Source organism: Babylonia areolata, chromosome 18 (assembly GCF_041734735.1).
Source record: "Babylonia areolata isolate BAREFJ2019XMU chromosome 18, ASM4173473v1, whole genome shotgun sequence".
Classification (NCBI taxonomy): domain Eukaryota; kingdom Metazoa; phylum Mollusca; class Gastropoda; order Neogastropoda; family Buccinidae; genus Babylonia; species Babylonia areolata.
In genome coordinates this window covers 20,359,726-20,376,277 of record NC_134893.1, presented here as the reverse complement: position 1 = coordinate 20,376,277, position 16,552 = coordinate 20,359,726, and the positions used below count along the sequence as shown (strand labels likewise).

Here is a 16,552-nt window from a genome sequence, read left to right as displayed (position 1 = left end):
TCTGCTCTGAACTGCTGACGTACACATCAGTCTTTCCCCCAGTGGGTAGGTAGGTAGGTAGGTATGTGCCTGACTGCAGCACTCACCTATCACCTATTATGAGATCTGAGATTCCATCTACCCCCCTACACTCCTCCATCCGCCACCACACCCTCCCATCCCCAGCCGCTCCCACTCTCTCCCTCTCATCCAGCCCATCCCTCCTCTTGTTTGTGGCGAAGGGGGTGTGGCGGGGGTGGGATACCAGTGGATAGACTGATAACATCACTGACAGTCAGTGTCTGATGGTGATGTTCTGTTCTGCTGTGTGTAGTTCTGCAGCAGTCACGGATGGTATGTGCACACTGTGCAGCTGACACTGATATGAGCGGGCCAAGGAATTATGCAACATCAATTATCTCTCTCTTTCTCTCCATCTCTCTGTCTCACTGTGTGTGTGTGTGTGTGTGTGTGTGTGTGTGTGTGTGTGTGTGTCTGTCTGTGTCTGTGTGTCTGTGTGCGTGCGTGCATGTACGTGAATCGTGATGCTGGATGGGTGGTTTCGTACCAATACTTTTGAACTTTTGTTTAATAATAGTAAGCTTGTCGTGTAGTGTTTTTTGTTGGTTGTTTTTTTGTTTGTTTTTTTTTTCTCAGGACTAGCACTTCGTGTTTCTGCATATTGTGACATTTGCTAGGGTTTTCGTGTTACTCCTATAGAAATTAAAGAGAATGAAGAAAACGGAGAAACCCTGTAATTAACTCAGCACGACAGCACACAGCCACAACCACACTAAGAAGTACATGGCCGTCACCATCAACAACTCCCCGACACGTATATAGACAGACAGATAGATAAATAAATCATATATATATATATATACAAATAAGCAAACAGACACACACTCACCTTAGCACGTGCGGCACGCTCAGCCTCGAGCTCCTCCTCCAGCTCCTCGATGCGGGCCTGCAAGGCACGAGTCGTCATGGTTACCAGACTTCACTTCCACCCCTCACTTCACTTTTCACTGCCACCCCCAACACTTCAACCCAAGCTCAAATCAAATTGCACAGCTGGAGCACAACAAACTCAACACCACTTTTTTTTTCATAAAGCAAAACACAAGCACCGTCTCCGTCGTCGAAATCGTAAAGTATCCACGAGCTGTGTGGGTTTTTTTTTCTTTTTTCAAAGCGTCGAAACTGGGTTCCAGTGAGTGTATGTGTATATATCACAGTGCCTTGGATCGAGAAGAAAAACCGGCAAAATCCTCGAAGGCCGTCGAAAATATTACAAAAAAAAGAAAGAAAGAATTTGGGAGGGGGTGGGAGAACTGAAGAACGGGGTAAGACAGGTGCAAAGAAACGGAAGGTGGAAGAGGAGGTAAAACTACAGGAGGGAGGAGAAGGAGAAGGAAGGGGATGGAAGTGAAATGCTTTCGACACCTACAAAGTCTGCCCCTCAGTCAAGAAGCTGCCGAGTCAAGCAGAATTTCGGCAGCCAGCATAGTTCAATCATGACTCATTCCAAGTCTGCAAGGAAGGGGGGAAGGGGAGATGGAGGGGTGGGGGGTGTATAGGTAGGACTGAGCGTTTGTAGCAGGAGGCAGGTAAGAGATGAAAGAGGGCTGTGTTGTGACTGTATGAGATTGCGTCCATCTCGTTCCCAACGCCTTATGCCCCTCACCCTTTTCACATTATTGGCAGGGTTCCAGCACGCAATAAAGACAGACCTAATAACACTGCATGGGAGAAATGTGGCTACAAGACGTTCCTGTTCCTTCTCACCTCACCCCAACCCACCCACCCCATCCCCTAGGCTTGGTTTGCTCTCCCTGCTCTTGAGTCGTGCTATTCTTAGCCACTGAGCTGGCTGCCCCTTATCAGCATGATACATGACAACGAAGCACTGAACATTTCTGCGTTGTTCGCCTCCCACGCTCTGCAGACAACATTATTGCAGTGCACAGTGAGTGCACTGTACCAGGGCTTTATTTCCGCCACAATGTTCTTACCAAGGACAGAATGATGATGAGACTGTATAGGAGAGGAGTGGGGAGAGGAGAAAACCTGGAGAGTGTGGGGTGGGTGGGGAGCGGGGTGGGGGCGTCTTTCGAAATGAACGAGGTTGAGGGTGAAAGACAACAAGAAGGAATACGATAAGAATTTTTTTTCCCACATAAACAATGCTATCATCAGCTACTCTTGTTTTTTTTGTTTTGTTTTTCCACATCCTCGTTCTCCCATTGTCAACTACTGCGGTCCCCATTCGAAAATTGATTTTGCCACCAATGACATAGAATTTCGTGAGGAATGAAAGTGGGTAGCATATGTATTTCATCAGCTTTTAAGACTGTTCAGCATTGGAGGAATGGATGGAGAAAAAAAACAACAACAACAAAAAACCGGAAATATTTTCAGCTCAGCAAATGCTTTGTCTTGCTGTCATTGTCGTATAGCTGTCCTTTATACGTTCAAGCACAAATCGCGTTCAGCACGAAGCAAATCATTGGTTCAGCACAAAACAGATGAAAACTTATGCCATTAATTTTCTGATTTTTAAAAATCATATAAAATCACGAGAAACAAATCAAATGAATCATTCACTAAACGAAACCTGAGCATTGCAGTGATAATGATGTGGTGTGCTAAATGGCGTGCGGGAGCGAGAATGGAAATGGCGAGGTGGTGATAATGAAAGACAAACGGAAGCAAAAGAGAATGATAACGAACTGAACAAAATGAAGGAAACAAACAGAACAAAAGAGTGATACTGTACTTCATACAGGTTCCTCAGTCCCGGGGCCACCACGGCCAGATCAGCGGCATCTCGGCACACTTTCCGGCTCCGGGCACTCATGTGCGGCCGTTTGAGGGGCTCGTAGTTGGGTCCGTACAGAAGTGGGTGGGAAGCGATATTTTCCAAAACACTGGGACTAGTCCCACGAAACTCTCTGGACAAGGCGGCACCAACCCCGAGATAGTCCCCACGTTCTCGAGAACTAGATTTCACTCTCGACGTGGAATACTCGGCCACTCTGGCCGGAGGTGGTTTTCCGGACGGCTGCGGGGAGGCCTGAGACTTGGGTTTCCGGGGACGGGTCTCCTGAGGAGGTTCTGGCTGCGGGACAGGGGCGGTCTTCTTGACCACCACCTGCTCCTTGACCGTGGTGATCTGTTGTTCCTGGGTGCTGACAGCCGGCGGGGCGGCCTGGGGCTCCGGAGCTGGGGCAGGGGCTGGGTCTGCCGGGGCTGTCTCACCTTGACCCGACATGTTGGCGGCAACAGCGAAAGTCCTGAGTGCTGGGTGCTGTGGCGGTTATCGGGGGAAGAGATAGCTGGTCGCTATCTTCCTCACAAGTTGCCGGTGGTGGCGCCAATCTAGTTTATCACCGCTCTGTGTCTGGAGGCTCCGAGTCCACTACAGGGCTGATGAGGAGACTGAGCTTGAGCACAAACACCGACAAGAGGTGGGGGATGGTGGTGGTGGTGCCGAGAGAACGAAGACGGAGGACGAGGTCTGTCCCACGAAAAGGCGAAGGGTGGCCAGGGTGGGTTCACCGTCACCCAGCACACACACAGCACGCGCAGAGCTCTCACACCTGAGGGCCCGGACAGGAGGAGTCGACTCGAGGAAGCGGCAGCAGACTGAGCGCCAGGCCCTGGCACAATTTATATCAGCTTGCCAAAAAGAACAGAGCCAGTCAGCATTGTTTGTGATTCACCGGCGAGGCTTGAACCTCCAGACACCGGCAGGCTGGCTGGCAAAGGGAACGTTCAAGAACAGGGGGATGGGGGGGGGAGTGGTTAGGGGAGGCGGGGGCGGTGGAGGTAGGGGGTTGAGGCATGTAGGGGGGAAGGGGGGGTCTCACTTTCACTTTCAGGTAGGAAGGAAGAAGGAATGAGGATGCCAGACCCATCCCCACACCTCCACCCCTCCACCCCCTTCACCCCCTCCTCGTGCACTCCACTGCCGTGATAGACACCGGAATTATGTTAATTAGCAGCCCCCCCCCTCCCCCCACTTTCCCTCCTGCTTGCAGACTGGTAGGAACATTCCTGGAAGTACCATGCGTCAGACAATGCGAAAAGCATGCACTGCTTATTCTGCACTTGTTGTGTTGTGGTGTAAGTTGAGGAAGGGCCCCATGCCAACACGACGAGATCCTACACCAGTAGCACACGGGAGGTGGGAATAAGAGGAAAGGTATGACAGAATGACACGGGAATTGTGTGTCAGGTAATGATATAATAGTATCGTCAGCACGAAGTACATTTGTACTCTGTGTGTGTTTTTGTGTATAAGCGAGAGGGGCATACAAACAGCCAGAGGAGAAAAGGAAGCGAAATCACTGGGACTGTAGAATACCTGGAGCCAGCAACGAGGGAATACAGGCAGTGCTGACTTTCAAACTCTTTGAGAGAGAGAGGGGGGGAGGGAGAGAGAGAGATTCCATTCGTCAGCAAGAGCAAGGTGCGAACAAGAGAGAAGCTCAAAGAGGAATAGACATAACGGGAAAGCAGGAAGCCTTGCTGTGCTCCCCTGCCTACATCCTGCCTCGCACGCGCACTCCCTCTTGCCTCGCGGCGCGCGCAGCTTCTCCGCACGTGCTCTCACCTCTTCGAGTCTGCTTTGCCTTATTTAGCGAGCGGCTGCCTCCTCGGGTTTCACAACAAACCGCCTCGTGCGCTCGTGCCAACATATGACGTGGGTTAGACAAAAAGAAAAACATTTTCACCTGAGTTCCCCGCACACTACCGTATAGCAGGAAGTACTACTGCGAGCTTCCAGACGATTCCAAACTGTTTCCACTACACGATTATCAGCCGTCATTTCCAAACGGAACAGCAAGAACTGTGCATTTACTTGATCAGCAAAAACATCTTCACCTTTGGGCCGTGCCATTCTACAAGTTCAGTAGCTGCTGACATTTCAGAAAATTCGGGTGACAAAAATAAACATCGGCTAACACCTCTGGAAAAAAATTACAAACGAATTACTGAAGATTCACTCTACGATACACTATTATTCATTACTATCCTTATTTTTCTGCTTTCCTATATAGCTACGCTTATGTTGTTTTTGTTTTTTTTTAGTTTATTTCTTTTTTTTATTCTTTTTTGAATGAATGCGCTGACAGCTGTGTGAATGTTCACACAGAATAAAAGCTGATGTAGCAAATTCCTGCCAACGGGTGCAGGTATTTCTACACTGAGTACTATGTTCACTTTCTTTCCACACTGAGAACGAACGCGGAAGAAAAGCTGTCAGGAACCCGGAAGAAAAAATAGTGACGAACCACTGGAAGCTGTTTCATCATCAGTTCAGTGCACCTGCGCAGGTGTGTTACCTGGGAACTGATTTGCAAAAAAAACAAAGAGTGGTTATTTTCATACCACTGAAAAATGTTTGTCCCATGAATTGTTAGGAGGGTGGTTGCTAAAAAGGTGGTGGTTAACTGACGTCAGCATTGGGAGAAAACTAGGCTGGCACCGGCGGACCTACCCCAAGCTGAGTACAGGAGAAGAGTTTTGCCTGAGTTCCTAGGTCTTGCTGAAAATCGACACTTCATCTCTTGGCACGGAAACACGACGGGATTTTTTGGGGTGCCTTTTTCTTCTTCTTCTTTTTTTTTTTTTTTTAAACTCTCTCTCGGTTGCAGAACTAAATCTCTCTCTCCTCTCTCTCTCTCTCTCTCTCTCTCTCTCTCTCTCACTCTCTCTCTCTCTCTCTCTCTCTCCAGCTCTCTCTCTCTCTCTCTCTCTCTCTCTCTCTCTGTCTCTAGTCTCAAGATTTTGCAGACCGGCTTCCTCTCCCCCCCCCCCCGCCCCCTCCTCCTCCCCTTTCCCGACGTTTGCAAGCACCATGACAGTCTGCGTATTTTGGCTCCGTTCCATAACCTTGTCAGACCAACTGCTTACATCAAAGCCAAGAAACACACGTCCATATTTTCAACATGAAAATACACAGAAGCTTGCTACGTTCTTGTCAGTATAACGGTTCATATAGGTAAAAGAAAAAAAAAGGACGAATCGCTCGATATAGATGACTCAGTATTTACACAGAAAACTGACAGAACCTGGATGGTTTTATCATTCCGAATCCGAACCGACAGTGCGAAACTGATGATGTGTTCCTAATGGTTCGTTCCCCACCCCCAACCCCATTCCATACAACACCCACGTGGGAGGCAGCTCTTATTTTTCTGCGGGTAAGCTGAGAAAAATGCAAAACAAACAGAATACGAATGAGGGGGAGGAAAGAAGAGGAAAGAAGAGGAAGAAGAAGAAGAAGAAAAATAACTGAAGAGGTGAGAAAAAGAAGAACTGAGAAGAAGTTGTAGACGACAAGGAGTATAGGGAGAGGTGGAAGAACAACAACAACAAAAAAATATAGTAAAAGAAAAGTCACACTACTAAACAAACTGCACAATGGTAACTTTTACGGTGAGTCAGCTACCAGAAAGACCGGGAACTATATAGGGTTGGGGTGAGGTGGTGGGGCATGGCTGTTAGTTTCACAACACCGCCTTCAAAAGAATTTGAGAAGTTCTCCGATGGGTTGAAATGTGGAAAGCACTCACGGAAGGAGCTACGCTTTCACCTTTTTAAGTTATGTGCTTTCCACGAACACGGTACACGTTGCTTGGAAGATGGAGAGAGAGAGAGAGAGAGAGAGAGAGCCTGAGAGAGAGAGAGAAGTGGAAAGCAATATTTCTTGTTTCGAAATACCAAAGGCATGTCTGGCATTCTGAGAACAAGCACGTGCAGCTCTCTCTCTCTCTCTCTCTTTCTCTCTTCTCTTTCTCTCTGCATGCTCGTCTAACTGCTTATATTTACCTCACTTATATATTGCTAGAGGCTGGCACCTTATCTACACAGCAGATTAACAATAATGGTAGTCCTCGTGAGACTTACTGTGCACCTAGTCACTTAGCGTACAGTTGAAAGAGTGTGTCTGCCTAAATGCACGACTGGATTGCGTTATCTGTTCGGCTGCCTGCCGCTAGTCTGGCAAGGCGATAAAGCAGAGTTGCATCCTAGTGAGCCAGAAACAAACAAAAAAAAAGAAAGAAGTAATTTGGGAAGAAAAAAAGGGTGGGGAAATATAGTACGAAGACGAGACAGACTATAAAGACAAAGCAGACTGTCGGATAGGAAATAGAACAAGAGTAAAAATAAAACGAGGAGAAAGGAGAACAATATGGAGGCAGAGGAGTAGAATAAAATAGCATAAAAATAAAAATACAAAATAGCATAAAAACAAAAATACATACTGGCAAAAATAATGGAACGAAAGGCAAGGAATTGAAGAAAGTATCTATTAAAGAGGAAGAAGGAAGGAAAACGACAGAAGAAGAAGAAAAGAAGGGGAGAAAAGAAACGAAAACAAGACGAAGAAGACGAGAAGAAAAGAAAACAACTGAACAAAACGAGAAGTAGAAGAAGGCGCTAGGAAGTAGATATAAAAAGAGAAAGAAGAAAAGTATGAGTGGAAAGGAAACGAAAAGAAGTAATGGTAATGGAAGATGGAGAAGAAGAAGAAGAAGAGGAAATTGAGAAATTAGAAGACCGGGGGGGGGGGGGGAGAGATTAAAAAAAAAGTGGTAGGGAGGTTAAAGCACAGAAAAGAAGAAAAGAAGAAGAAAAAAAGAGAACGCGAAAGAAAGAAAGGGAAATAAAACGCAAGTGTTCGGGGTCTTTTGGTGTGTTTTTTTCTCCTCTTCTTTCTTTTCTTTTTTTCTTGGCTTTCTGCCACAAAAACAACTCCTGCACTGATTAGACTGCGGGGAACCGAAAGACAAGGGAGGAAACTCGAACGTTTCTCCTCCACAGTTCAAATCGCTAATTTACTCAGTTTCACCTTTGTTTGACCTCTCAGTCTCTCTCACAACCTCTTCTTTTGCGCTTTCTACTGTCTTGGAACCAACTAATCAGTCCTTCGTGGCCGACTGAACCTAAAACCTCAACTGATCGTGATGAACGGCTACGAACGGGTCGGTTAGGAGCGATTTGGGGAGGGTGGTAGTGGTGGTGGTTTCAGTTTGTGGTGATGGTGTTGGTGGTGATGGTGGTATGTGTGACTGACTCTGTGTGTGTGAGTGTGTGTGTGTGTGTGTGCGTGTGTGTGTGCGTGCGCGTGTGTGCGTGTCGGTGTGTGTGACGTGTGTGTGTGTGTGTGTGTGTGTGTGTGTGCCGTGTGTGTGGGTATGTGTGTATGTGTGTGCGCGCGTCAGTGTGTGTGTGACGTGTGTGTGTGTGTGTGTGTGTGTGTGTGTGTGTGTGTGTGTGTGTAACATTACCGTTCGCCAGTTCGCTGCATTATCGGTACGGTTTCCGCCCACAGACTGAATTTTAAGCACAGTTGTCTTCCTTTATTTCTTCTTCTTTTTTCTTTTTTAATTCACTTTCTTTCTTTTTTGTGTGTTATCATTTGTTGTTGTTTTTATCAAAACGAAATATCTCTTATCTATCCTATTTGTCACTGATCATCTTTTGTTCGTTCCGGAACTGACCGATTGGTTGTTTTTTTTGGTGATTCCTCGGTGGTTCCGGGAAGTGATCATCTTCGATGATGTCACCTTCTACATACCACAAACAGATTACTTCATTTCTAGCGTCTGCCATTTGCTCACCCTTTGCTTATTCACTTGTTTATCAATTTGTTGTTCCATACTGAATTCCGCCTCTGTGCGTCGTTCGTTTGCTACTGTTCCGTGCCAGCATTGCCGGATTTTTGCATTTGAAATCCGCTCGGAATATCACTGATAAATATACATTTTTGCAGCAGGAGTGAATCAGTTATCAAATATATTTTGTCAGTTGTATTCAACATCGGTGCCTGTGTAAGCGTTGTCTCTAATTGTTTTCGTTTGAATGTTTACTGCTGAGAATTGGCTACCTACCAAGGATGAAAATATTACGGCTTCATTTTGTTCAGACCAAGCTGGAACGATACTGTAAATAAAATAAGATAAAATAAAGTACCAGTGGCTTAAAGCCTGTTCGAAGTACAGTTGTATTTCATACTGCATTACGGATTCTCGGATTACCTACGGTGCATACCACACACAGAGAAATCATCAAAATGCTTTCACGATGAGGCATCTACTTGTAGAAGGGAGGTAAGCATCTGCTTGTTGAAGGGAGGTAAGCATCTGCTTGTTGAAGGGAGGTAAGTTTTCTCGGGAAAGGACGGAAGTTGGGGAAAATATCATACTTTCACACGTGTCTATTAAAACATCTAGGGGAGACAAGCAAGAAAGGGAGATATTTGTATATTGATACAGGTATTTGTTTCACACATCTTTATTTGCACATCAAACATGAGGATACACAAACTGTATACAAACTGGGAATCTGAAAGGTGGATACAATGTACAATGCAAAAGGGGAATCAAAGTGTTAAAACATTGGAAAAGGTATTGTTCTGGGTGGAAGAGGAGAGGGGGGTCTGCGACTGAAAGAAAACGGTGTACGTAACGAAAGGGCTGGTAACTACTTGGATACTGAAGGTGTCTGTCGATGCAGTCATCCATCAAAACCCAAAAATAAATAACTGAAATATGGATCACACAAGGGATGTACAACAAGTCATCATTCAGGAATCGTGTCAACACACCCACACACTCACAGACTACCAGGATCACCAAAGAAAGAAACACGAGGAACACTGGGGGGTTTCACAGCAAACTTTATTTCCGCCGCCTCACCACTTACCTCCAGAGACCCGACAACTCCAAGTCGACAGCGCACATTCTGTTTCATCCACGATCATGTAAGCTCTGAAGTTTTGAACGCAGCGACGTGATCTGTTTTAGCCATTGGCCGGTGGACTGAGGAAACTTTGAGCACAACACTTTTGCTTCTGAATGTTTCCAGATTTGAGAAAAAAAGAGAGTTAATGATTAGTATCATGACTGTGTTAGAATGGTAGATGTAGTATTTCTCATCTGCGAAAGATGGATGGTGATGGTTATGAAGTGAGTGTATGACCATGATGTGAAATAAACCATCAGGCACAAGTGATGGCGTGGAATGAAAGGATGACCCGATGTGTATCAGGGTGTGGGAGGGTCCGTTAAATACCTGCAGTTCCTTGATCTTCCTCTGGAGCTGAGCCACCAGGTTCTGTTCGTCTTCCAGTCTGGAGTTCAGGCCGTTGATCTCGTTGTCTTTCCTGAACAGAATTTTTTTAAAAAGTGTGTCAGTCAAGAATTTTTGTTCCTTTTTCATAAAGCAGATGTGGTGTTGTGTATATAACATCTTCTCTTTGAAACTGAAACTGAAAACTCTCTAAAAAGCAACAACAACAACAACAGAAAAACAAAGCGATATTCCCAAAAGCACATGATATAGAGAATTTATCCGAAAAAAAACCCAAAAGACAAGCTTCTCCTTGAAACAGAAACTGAAAACTCTAAAAACTCACCATAGACATAGAAAGCTCATTACAATTTGAAAAAAAAATTATAGAGAAATATATGTGAATAACACCATACTTCTCCTCGAAACTAAAACTGAAAACTCTCAAGTCAAGAGTAAAACATACAATACAGAGAACTGATGTGGGGGAATAAACAACAGCGGTCAACATTCTCCTTGAAACCGACAGTGAATACTGACAGCCGGATCTGACAGCGGACGCTCACCTTCTGACGGTCTCCTCCAGCTCGCGCTTGCAACGCTCCAGGTCGTCAACATTCTCCTGTGTGGCCTTGAGGTCCTGCTCCAGCTTCCTCTTGGCCTTCTCCACATCACCGCGCTGCTTCTTCTCGCGCTCAAGGTTGTCTTCCAGCTGCACGTGCAACACAGAACAGAACTGGGTCAGTGGGTGCAGTGAGGAACGAACGGGAAGTGGGTACAGTAAGGGATGAACGGGAAATGTATGGAGTGAGTGAAGGTAGCTGACAACACCCTGCTGGGCTGGTGTTAGGCATGATGAGCGATCTTTACCATGCAGCGCCAAGTTTTGCTGCTAAGTTTTGCTGATATTTTTCCCTTTACCTTTGCTACTACGCTAATTCCATACACAGTTAGGAGAGGGGGTGGGGGTTGGGGGGGGTAAGAAAACAATGGCATAGACAAAGGTGAATCAGATTACACACACTCGCACACATCCACCCCTACCTCCCCCCTCCCAAACACACACACAACCAATAAAAACAAGGTCATAACCATACTACCATTAGGACGATGATACTACTACTACTACTACTACTAATAATAATAACAATATATTGTGCTTATATGGTGCAATCTCCCCATATGATAGGCTCTAAGCGCCTCTCATGAGACAATATATAAACAACAGTGCATTATACAACACAAGAGCACATGAGGACATAGAAGTGGAAAAACAAAATCCATATACACCAATACAACACTACAAACTGCAGATCTTTCAAAGTTCCGCCAAGCACGCACCTCATCGAGAGTCTGTTCCAGCTTGGTCTTGAGTTTGTTGAGGTGGTTGACCTTGTCCTCCTCGGCCTGCAGGTCCTCCATCGTCTTCTTCTGCTGCTCCTCCATGGCCTTCTTCTCCTTGCCCATCTTGGCGATCTGCTCGTCCTGCTTGGCCATTTCGTCCTGCAGGGTCTTGATCTGGTTGTCCCGGGTCTGCTTCTCCTGCTCGGCCTGAGAGAGGGGGCACACCGCAAAGACAGGGTCACAAGTTGGCTGAGGTGAGTGTGAGTGATTTGGGAATGGGACGATTTTATGTGGTGGCGGTGCGCTCAGTGGCGACACAGTGCTTTTTGCAGGCTCGTGTTTTTTGTGTTTACAACGAGCCTGTGATTGCATACGTTCATTTCCATGTGGATCAATAAAGTGTTTTTGAATTGAATAGAATTGAATTGAATTGAATAGAAGAGACTCTCTCCTATTTTGTTTCTTTTATTGCGTTTCTTCACCAACAGCCGAAAAATCATTTTCTCAACTATGCATCTACTTACATTTGTGACAAGGGCTGTTTGGCCTAAAGTTCATCAATATCTTCACGACCTGACTGTGGACGCACCTTGGCCAGAGAGTTCTCCAGGTCCTCCACATCGGCCTTGAGGTCCTTGATCTCATCGCCCTGCTTCTTGCACTTGTCAGACAGCTCCCCGGACTCGTCCTCCTGGTCCAGAAGGCGCTCCTCAAGCTCCTTCAGCTGCTGCTCGTAGTCGGCCTTCTGCGTCACCAACTTTTCGATCTTCTCCTCGGCGTCAGCCAGGTTGTCCTGAGCAACACATGCGGTGGTGGAACACAGATTTACTGGCGTGTTTTGTTGTAGTTGTTGTTGTTTTAATGTTTTGCATGGTTGGGTTTCATTTACCATCTGGTGAACAGTTCTAAGCAGAACCCCGATAACTCTTCACTGAGCTAAGGGAGGGTAGAAGAAGAAGAAGAAGAAGAAGAAAATACTCTATTTGCATCCGTGTGTGTGTGTGTGTGCGCGCGCGCGCGCGCGCGTGTGTGTGTGTGTGTGTGTGTGTGTGTGTGAGGGGCCGTGAGGGAAGGGGTGGGGTAAGGTTATAAGGTTATGTCATTTTGTGTGACGCTACAATATTGTTGTTTTTGTGTTCGTTTAATGACTATGCTTCACGACACAAAAAAAAAAGGAAACAAAAAGATGAAGCAAAAAGAACAGAACACCACCCATTCAGAAAACAACAACAACTGATAGCAGCTTTTACCTGTTCAGCCTGCAGCTGCAGGTACAGGTCGTTCTTGGCCTGCAGCAGGGTGACGTTCTGCTCTTCCAGCTCCTTGCGCATCTTCTCCGTCTTCTCCAGCTCCACCTTGGTCTTCTCCAGTTCCTCCTCCTTCTTCTTCATGTCGTCCTCGGCGCGGGCGATGTTGAGCAGGGGCTTGACCTTGCAGTACATCTTCCACCACAGCCAGTTCCTCAGAGCCAGCCACTTGCGGATGTTCCTCTGGATCACGGACAGACCCACTCTGGAGAAAAGAGAGCATTCATGGTCCCGTTAGTTAAAGCCTTCATGTGCTGTTGTATGCCTTTATATTGTATTGTTTTTATATTAATTAAAGAAAAAAACAATCATCCAAGGAACTTTTGAGGGAGGAAGACATCCATGGAACTTTTGAGGGAGGAAGAAGTTGGGGAAGACGGTATAGAAAGAAAAGAGATTGACTGACGACTATGCAGAACGGATGGGAAACCATTCGCACAGAAAAGAAGGAAACTACTGTAGGCATCCGTTCTTCTTCTTTTTTTTTAAATAACAGATGTGGTGTGTAGCGTATATGAACCAGTCCGCACATTGTGACACCTCCGCGAAACACTGAAACTCTCTCCACCCCCACCCCCATTCCCTGCTCACCTCTGGTCCTGCAGCTTCTTGTAGGCCTTGCGCATGAGGTAGCCTCGGATGAAGGCCTGGAACATGGCGATGATCTTGGACAGGCGTTCGTCACGCATGTCTTCCAGCATACCCAGCACGCCAGCCTTGAAGAAGACCTTGGTGGTGCCCAGCTTGTACTCATTGGTGTCCAGCTGAAGGGCCGCCAGCACCTTGTCCGTCACCAGCTTGCCGTCCACGAAGCCCTGGGGCACGGCGTTGGGAGCCAGGATGGAGTATCTGGGGACAGGGAAGGTGGACTTTGTGTCATGACTGGGTACCTTAGTGATGGAGTATCTGGGGTGAAGTTTGTGTCATGACAGGGTACCTTAGTGATGGAGTATCTGGGGTGGACTTTGTGTCATGACAGGGTACCTTAGTGATGGGGTATCTGGGGTGGACTTTGTGTCATGACAGGGTACCTTAGTGATGGGGTATCTGGGGATTATCACAGCATCATCACACGCTTTGTATCTTCAAGGGACAATCGCAGTTTCAATACACATTTTGAGAACTGTATTATCAATAGTTTCTTCACTGCAATGGAAAGTCATTTACATCTTAGTCTTTTGTGAAGGACAATGACTCTGAAATTAGGAGGTAATATTGCACTGGCTCTTAGTGCTGCAGTCTTGGGGGCGAGTCGGTCTTCGGGAACCATCCCAATGCCGACTGCCCAAAAAGCCCCTTGGTCGAGAGAGTGGGGATGTAACTTGGGCAAGACACTCTCCTAGTACCATAATCAAATTCTAGCCTAGATAGTCAGGACAGCCTCCTCTATTGTTCTGTTGGTCATAGTCGGACGCGACTGACTATCATACACACACATACACGTTGCAGCGTCAAGGGACCAGGGCAGAATAGGCTGCAGCCTACCTCTGCTTGAACTCGGAGTAGATGATCCTGTTGGGGAAGCCCTTGCGGCAGATACGGATGCCCTCAAGCACACCGTTACACTGCAGCTGGTGCAGCACCAGGGTGGAGTCAATCACCCCTGAAGCACGACACAACACAACACATTACCCACCATGGCTTTTCTATTGTTGCACGTGCAGTTTCCTGCTGCGGGTAATGTTCTTCATTAACAGATGGAAATATGAAATTACACGTTGTTATTAATTTCAAGTTTTACTTCTGTGGCATAATGCACTGCACAGAACAGTGCTGGACGTTCGTTCATCCAGTCATTCCGTAAAAACAAAACAGGGTTATGTGCGAAAAAAGACATATAAAAGGGGGAAGATTCTCTCTCTCTCTCTCTCTCTCTCTCTCTCACACACACACACACACACACACACACACACACACACACACACACACACACACACACACACACACACACAAGTCAAACCGCTGTGCCACTCACCAGGTTCTTTGAACTCGTTGGGGATGATGCAACGCACGAAGTGAGGGTGAGTGCTGTACAAGTTCTTCATCAGCTTGTTCAGGGATTCCTGTGTGGACAGCATCTTCGTTCAGTCACTGGCCCCAAGCACACACTAACCTAGGCCTATACATCCCAGAACCTGTGTGATCTTCTGTCCGACCGTACAGCAGGAACCATAAGAACACAGCGCCATCCACATATTTTACCTCATGACTGCTGACTATTAGGCGATTCATAAAGTCACATTATTATGAAAGGTGTTACACTAGGTGTGATAGTCTACACTCACCAAGCACGTGCGACAAAACATCAAATGGTATTTACTTTTATATAATTAACATAGTGATTAACAGAACACTGTCCTCAACACTGATATCCTTTCTTCCATTCCAGATCAATCGTAATCAGGTCCTCCCTCATATAATATAGTCGTTCTAGCAAGCTCATGATCATGAATCATTGTGATACTTATGTCATCCAACCGTTCAAACATTACATTTCTAAAAACATCTGGCCCAAAGCTCAGGCTGATGTTATCATCCGACTGACTGTTGTCGTCTTTGATCAGAACAGCAAAAACAAAACAAAACAAAACAAAAAAAAACACACAAAAAACCCATTATGGCGTTCCTTCATGTGGGTTACACACCTGAATGAAAAACAAATGCATACTGAAAGCACACGAGCGATCTTGAGAAGAGTAAACATTGGTCTTAAAACAATATATATCACCTTAAATACCAGATTAGCTCAAGGTTCCGGAAAAAAGGAATATCACATCGAAGGATACATACGGAGGGGGAAGAAAGGATCACCGGATATCCTGAAATGCTTTGGAAAACTCACAGTGAAAAATGGTTAGGCGGTAAGCTTGGTATCGTTGGAGGTGCTCGGGAGTTAGGTGTACAGTCCAGTGTTGTTAAAACATAGATTCCGTGTTGGAGAAGGTGAGGTTGGGAAGGAAGAGGGGGAGAAGGGAAAGGGGGAGAACCAAGGAGGTCCTCAGGAGAACGCTGGAGACTTTTTTTTTTTTTTTGTGTGTAAGGAACACGAGGAAATCTTCCATCGGAAAGGAAATCGGGAAGGATGTGGTAGGATTAAGTGAACAAACGACGGGAACCGTCAACGAAGTGAGGAACTGAATGCAAGGAGTTGTTCAGTGAGGGTGGGTCGGGTTGGGGGGTGGGGGTGGTGGAGGTAAAGGAAGTGTACAGAAAACCTGAACATTTTCCCCAAATGACAGGTGATCCGACCACCCACGGCGAGTGGACATGCTCAACATGGGTTGGGGAAAATGGCTCAACTCAAGTGGAAGGGAAACGGAGGTGATTGGATAAAGAAAACAAATTCCAATGTTAAACTCCACGCGTGGTTGGAACGGGTTCAGCGGAGAGATAAAAAAAAAAAATCCAAAATGTTAAACTCGGGGCATGGAGGGAAAACGCTGGACGAAGAAAAACGTGTGGAAAAAAAACGTTAACAATTCCATTGGATAGATGGATGGATGGATGGATGGATGGAGGAAGAAGGTATCGGGAAACTCCACGTCACACCTGGGTCCTGAAACGGTCGTGAGAGAGAAGGGGGTGGGGGGACACCATGCGACATATACCTTGTGTGTGGAAGAGATAGTCTGGAAAGCAGTAGACTTCTTCTTCTTGGCAGGAGCACCCCCCTCTACACCATGAATCACAGGAAACGACGATGAAGGCGATGATTTACACAGGTGACAACTAACTAATCATTAACTAATGACGCTAAAGAGTTTAGGAAAAGCCTCAACAGTAACCTCACGTTTTGATGACGCTAACAATGAATACCAGAGCGTTAATTTGATAGG

The 16,552-nt window shown here is 46.2% G+C and overlaps 1 protein-coding gene across 5 annotated transcripts in view; it reads right to left on the bottom strand.

Annotated features, from left to right (window-relative positions):
* Window positions 1-16,552, bottom strand: part of LOC143292551 (myosin heavy chain, striated muscle-like) — a 47,651-nt gene that overhangs the window by 12,795 nt on the left and 18,304 nt on the right. For all 5 annotated transcript variants that reach the window (XM_076602955.1, XM_076602954.1, XM_076602952.1 and 2 more), the window contains exons 17-26: window positions 16,325-16,389; window positions 14,692-14,779; window positions 14,202-14,319; window positions 13,308-13,565; window positions 12,660-12,921; window positions 11,999-12,202; window positions 11,407-11,616; window positions 10,632-10,777; window positions 10,069-10,159; window positions 890-946 (exon numbers count right to left, since the gene is read on the bottom strand). In XM_076602955.1, the coding sequence (XP_076459070.1) occupies window positions 890-946; window positions 10,069-10,159; window positions 10,632-10,777; window positions 11,407-11,616; window positions 11,999-12,202; window positions 12,660-12,921; window positions 13,308-13,565; window positions 14,202-14,319; window positions 14,692-14,779; window positions 16,325-16,389 (1,499 nt within the window). The remainder of the gene's footprint in view (window positions 1-889; window positions 947-10,068; window positions 10,160-10,631; window positions 10,778-11,406; window positions 11,617-11,998; window positions 12,203-12,659; window positions 12,922-13,307; window positions 13,566-14,201; window positions 14,320-14,691; window positions 14,780-16,324; window positions 16,390-16,552) is intronic.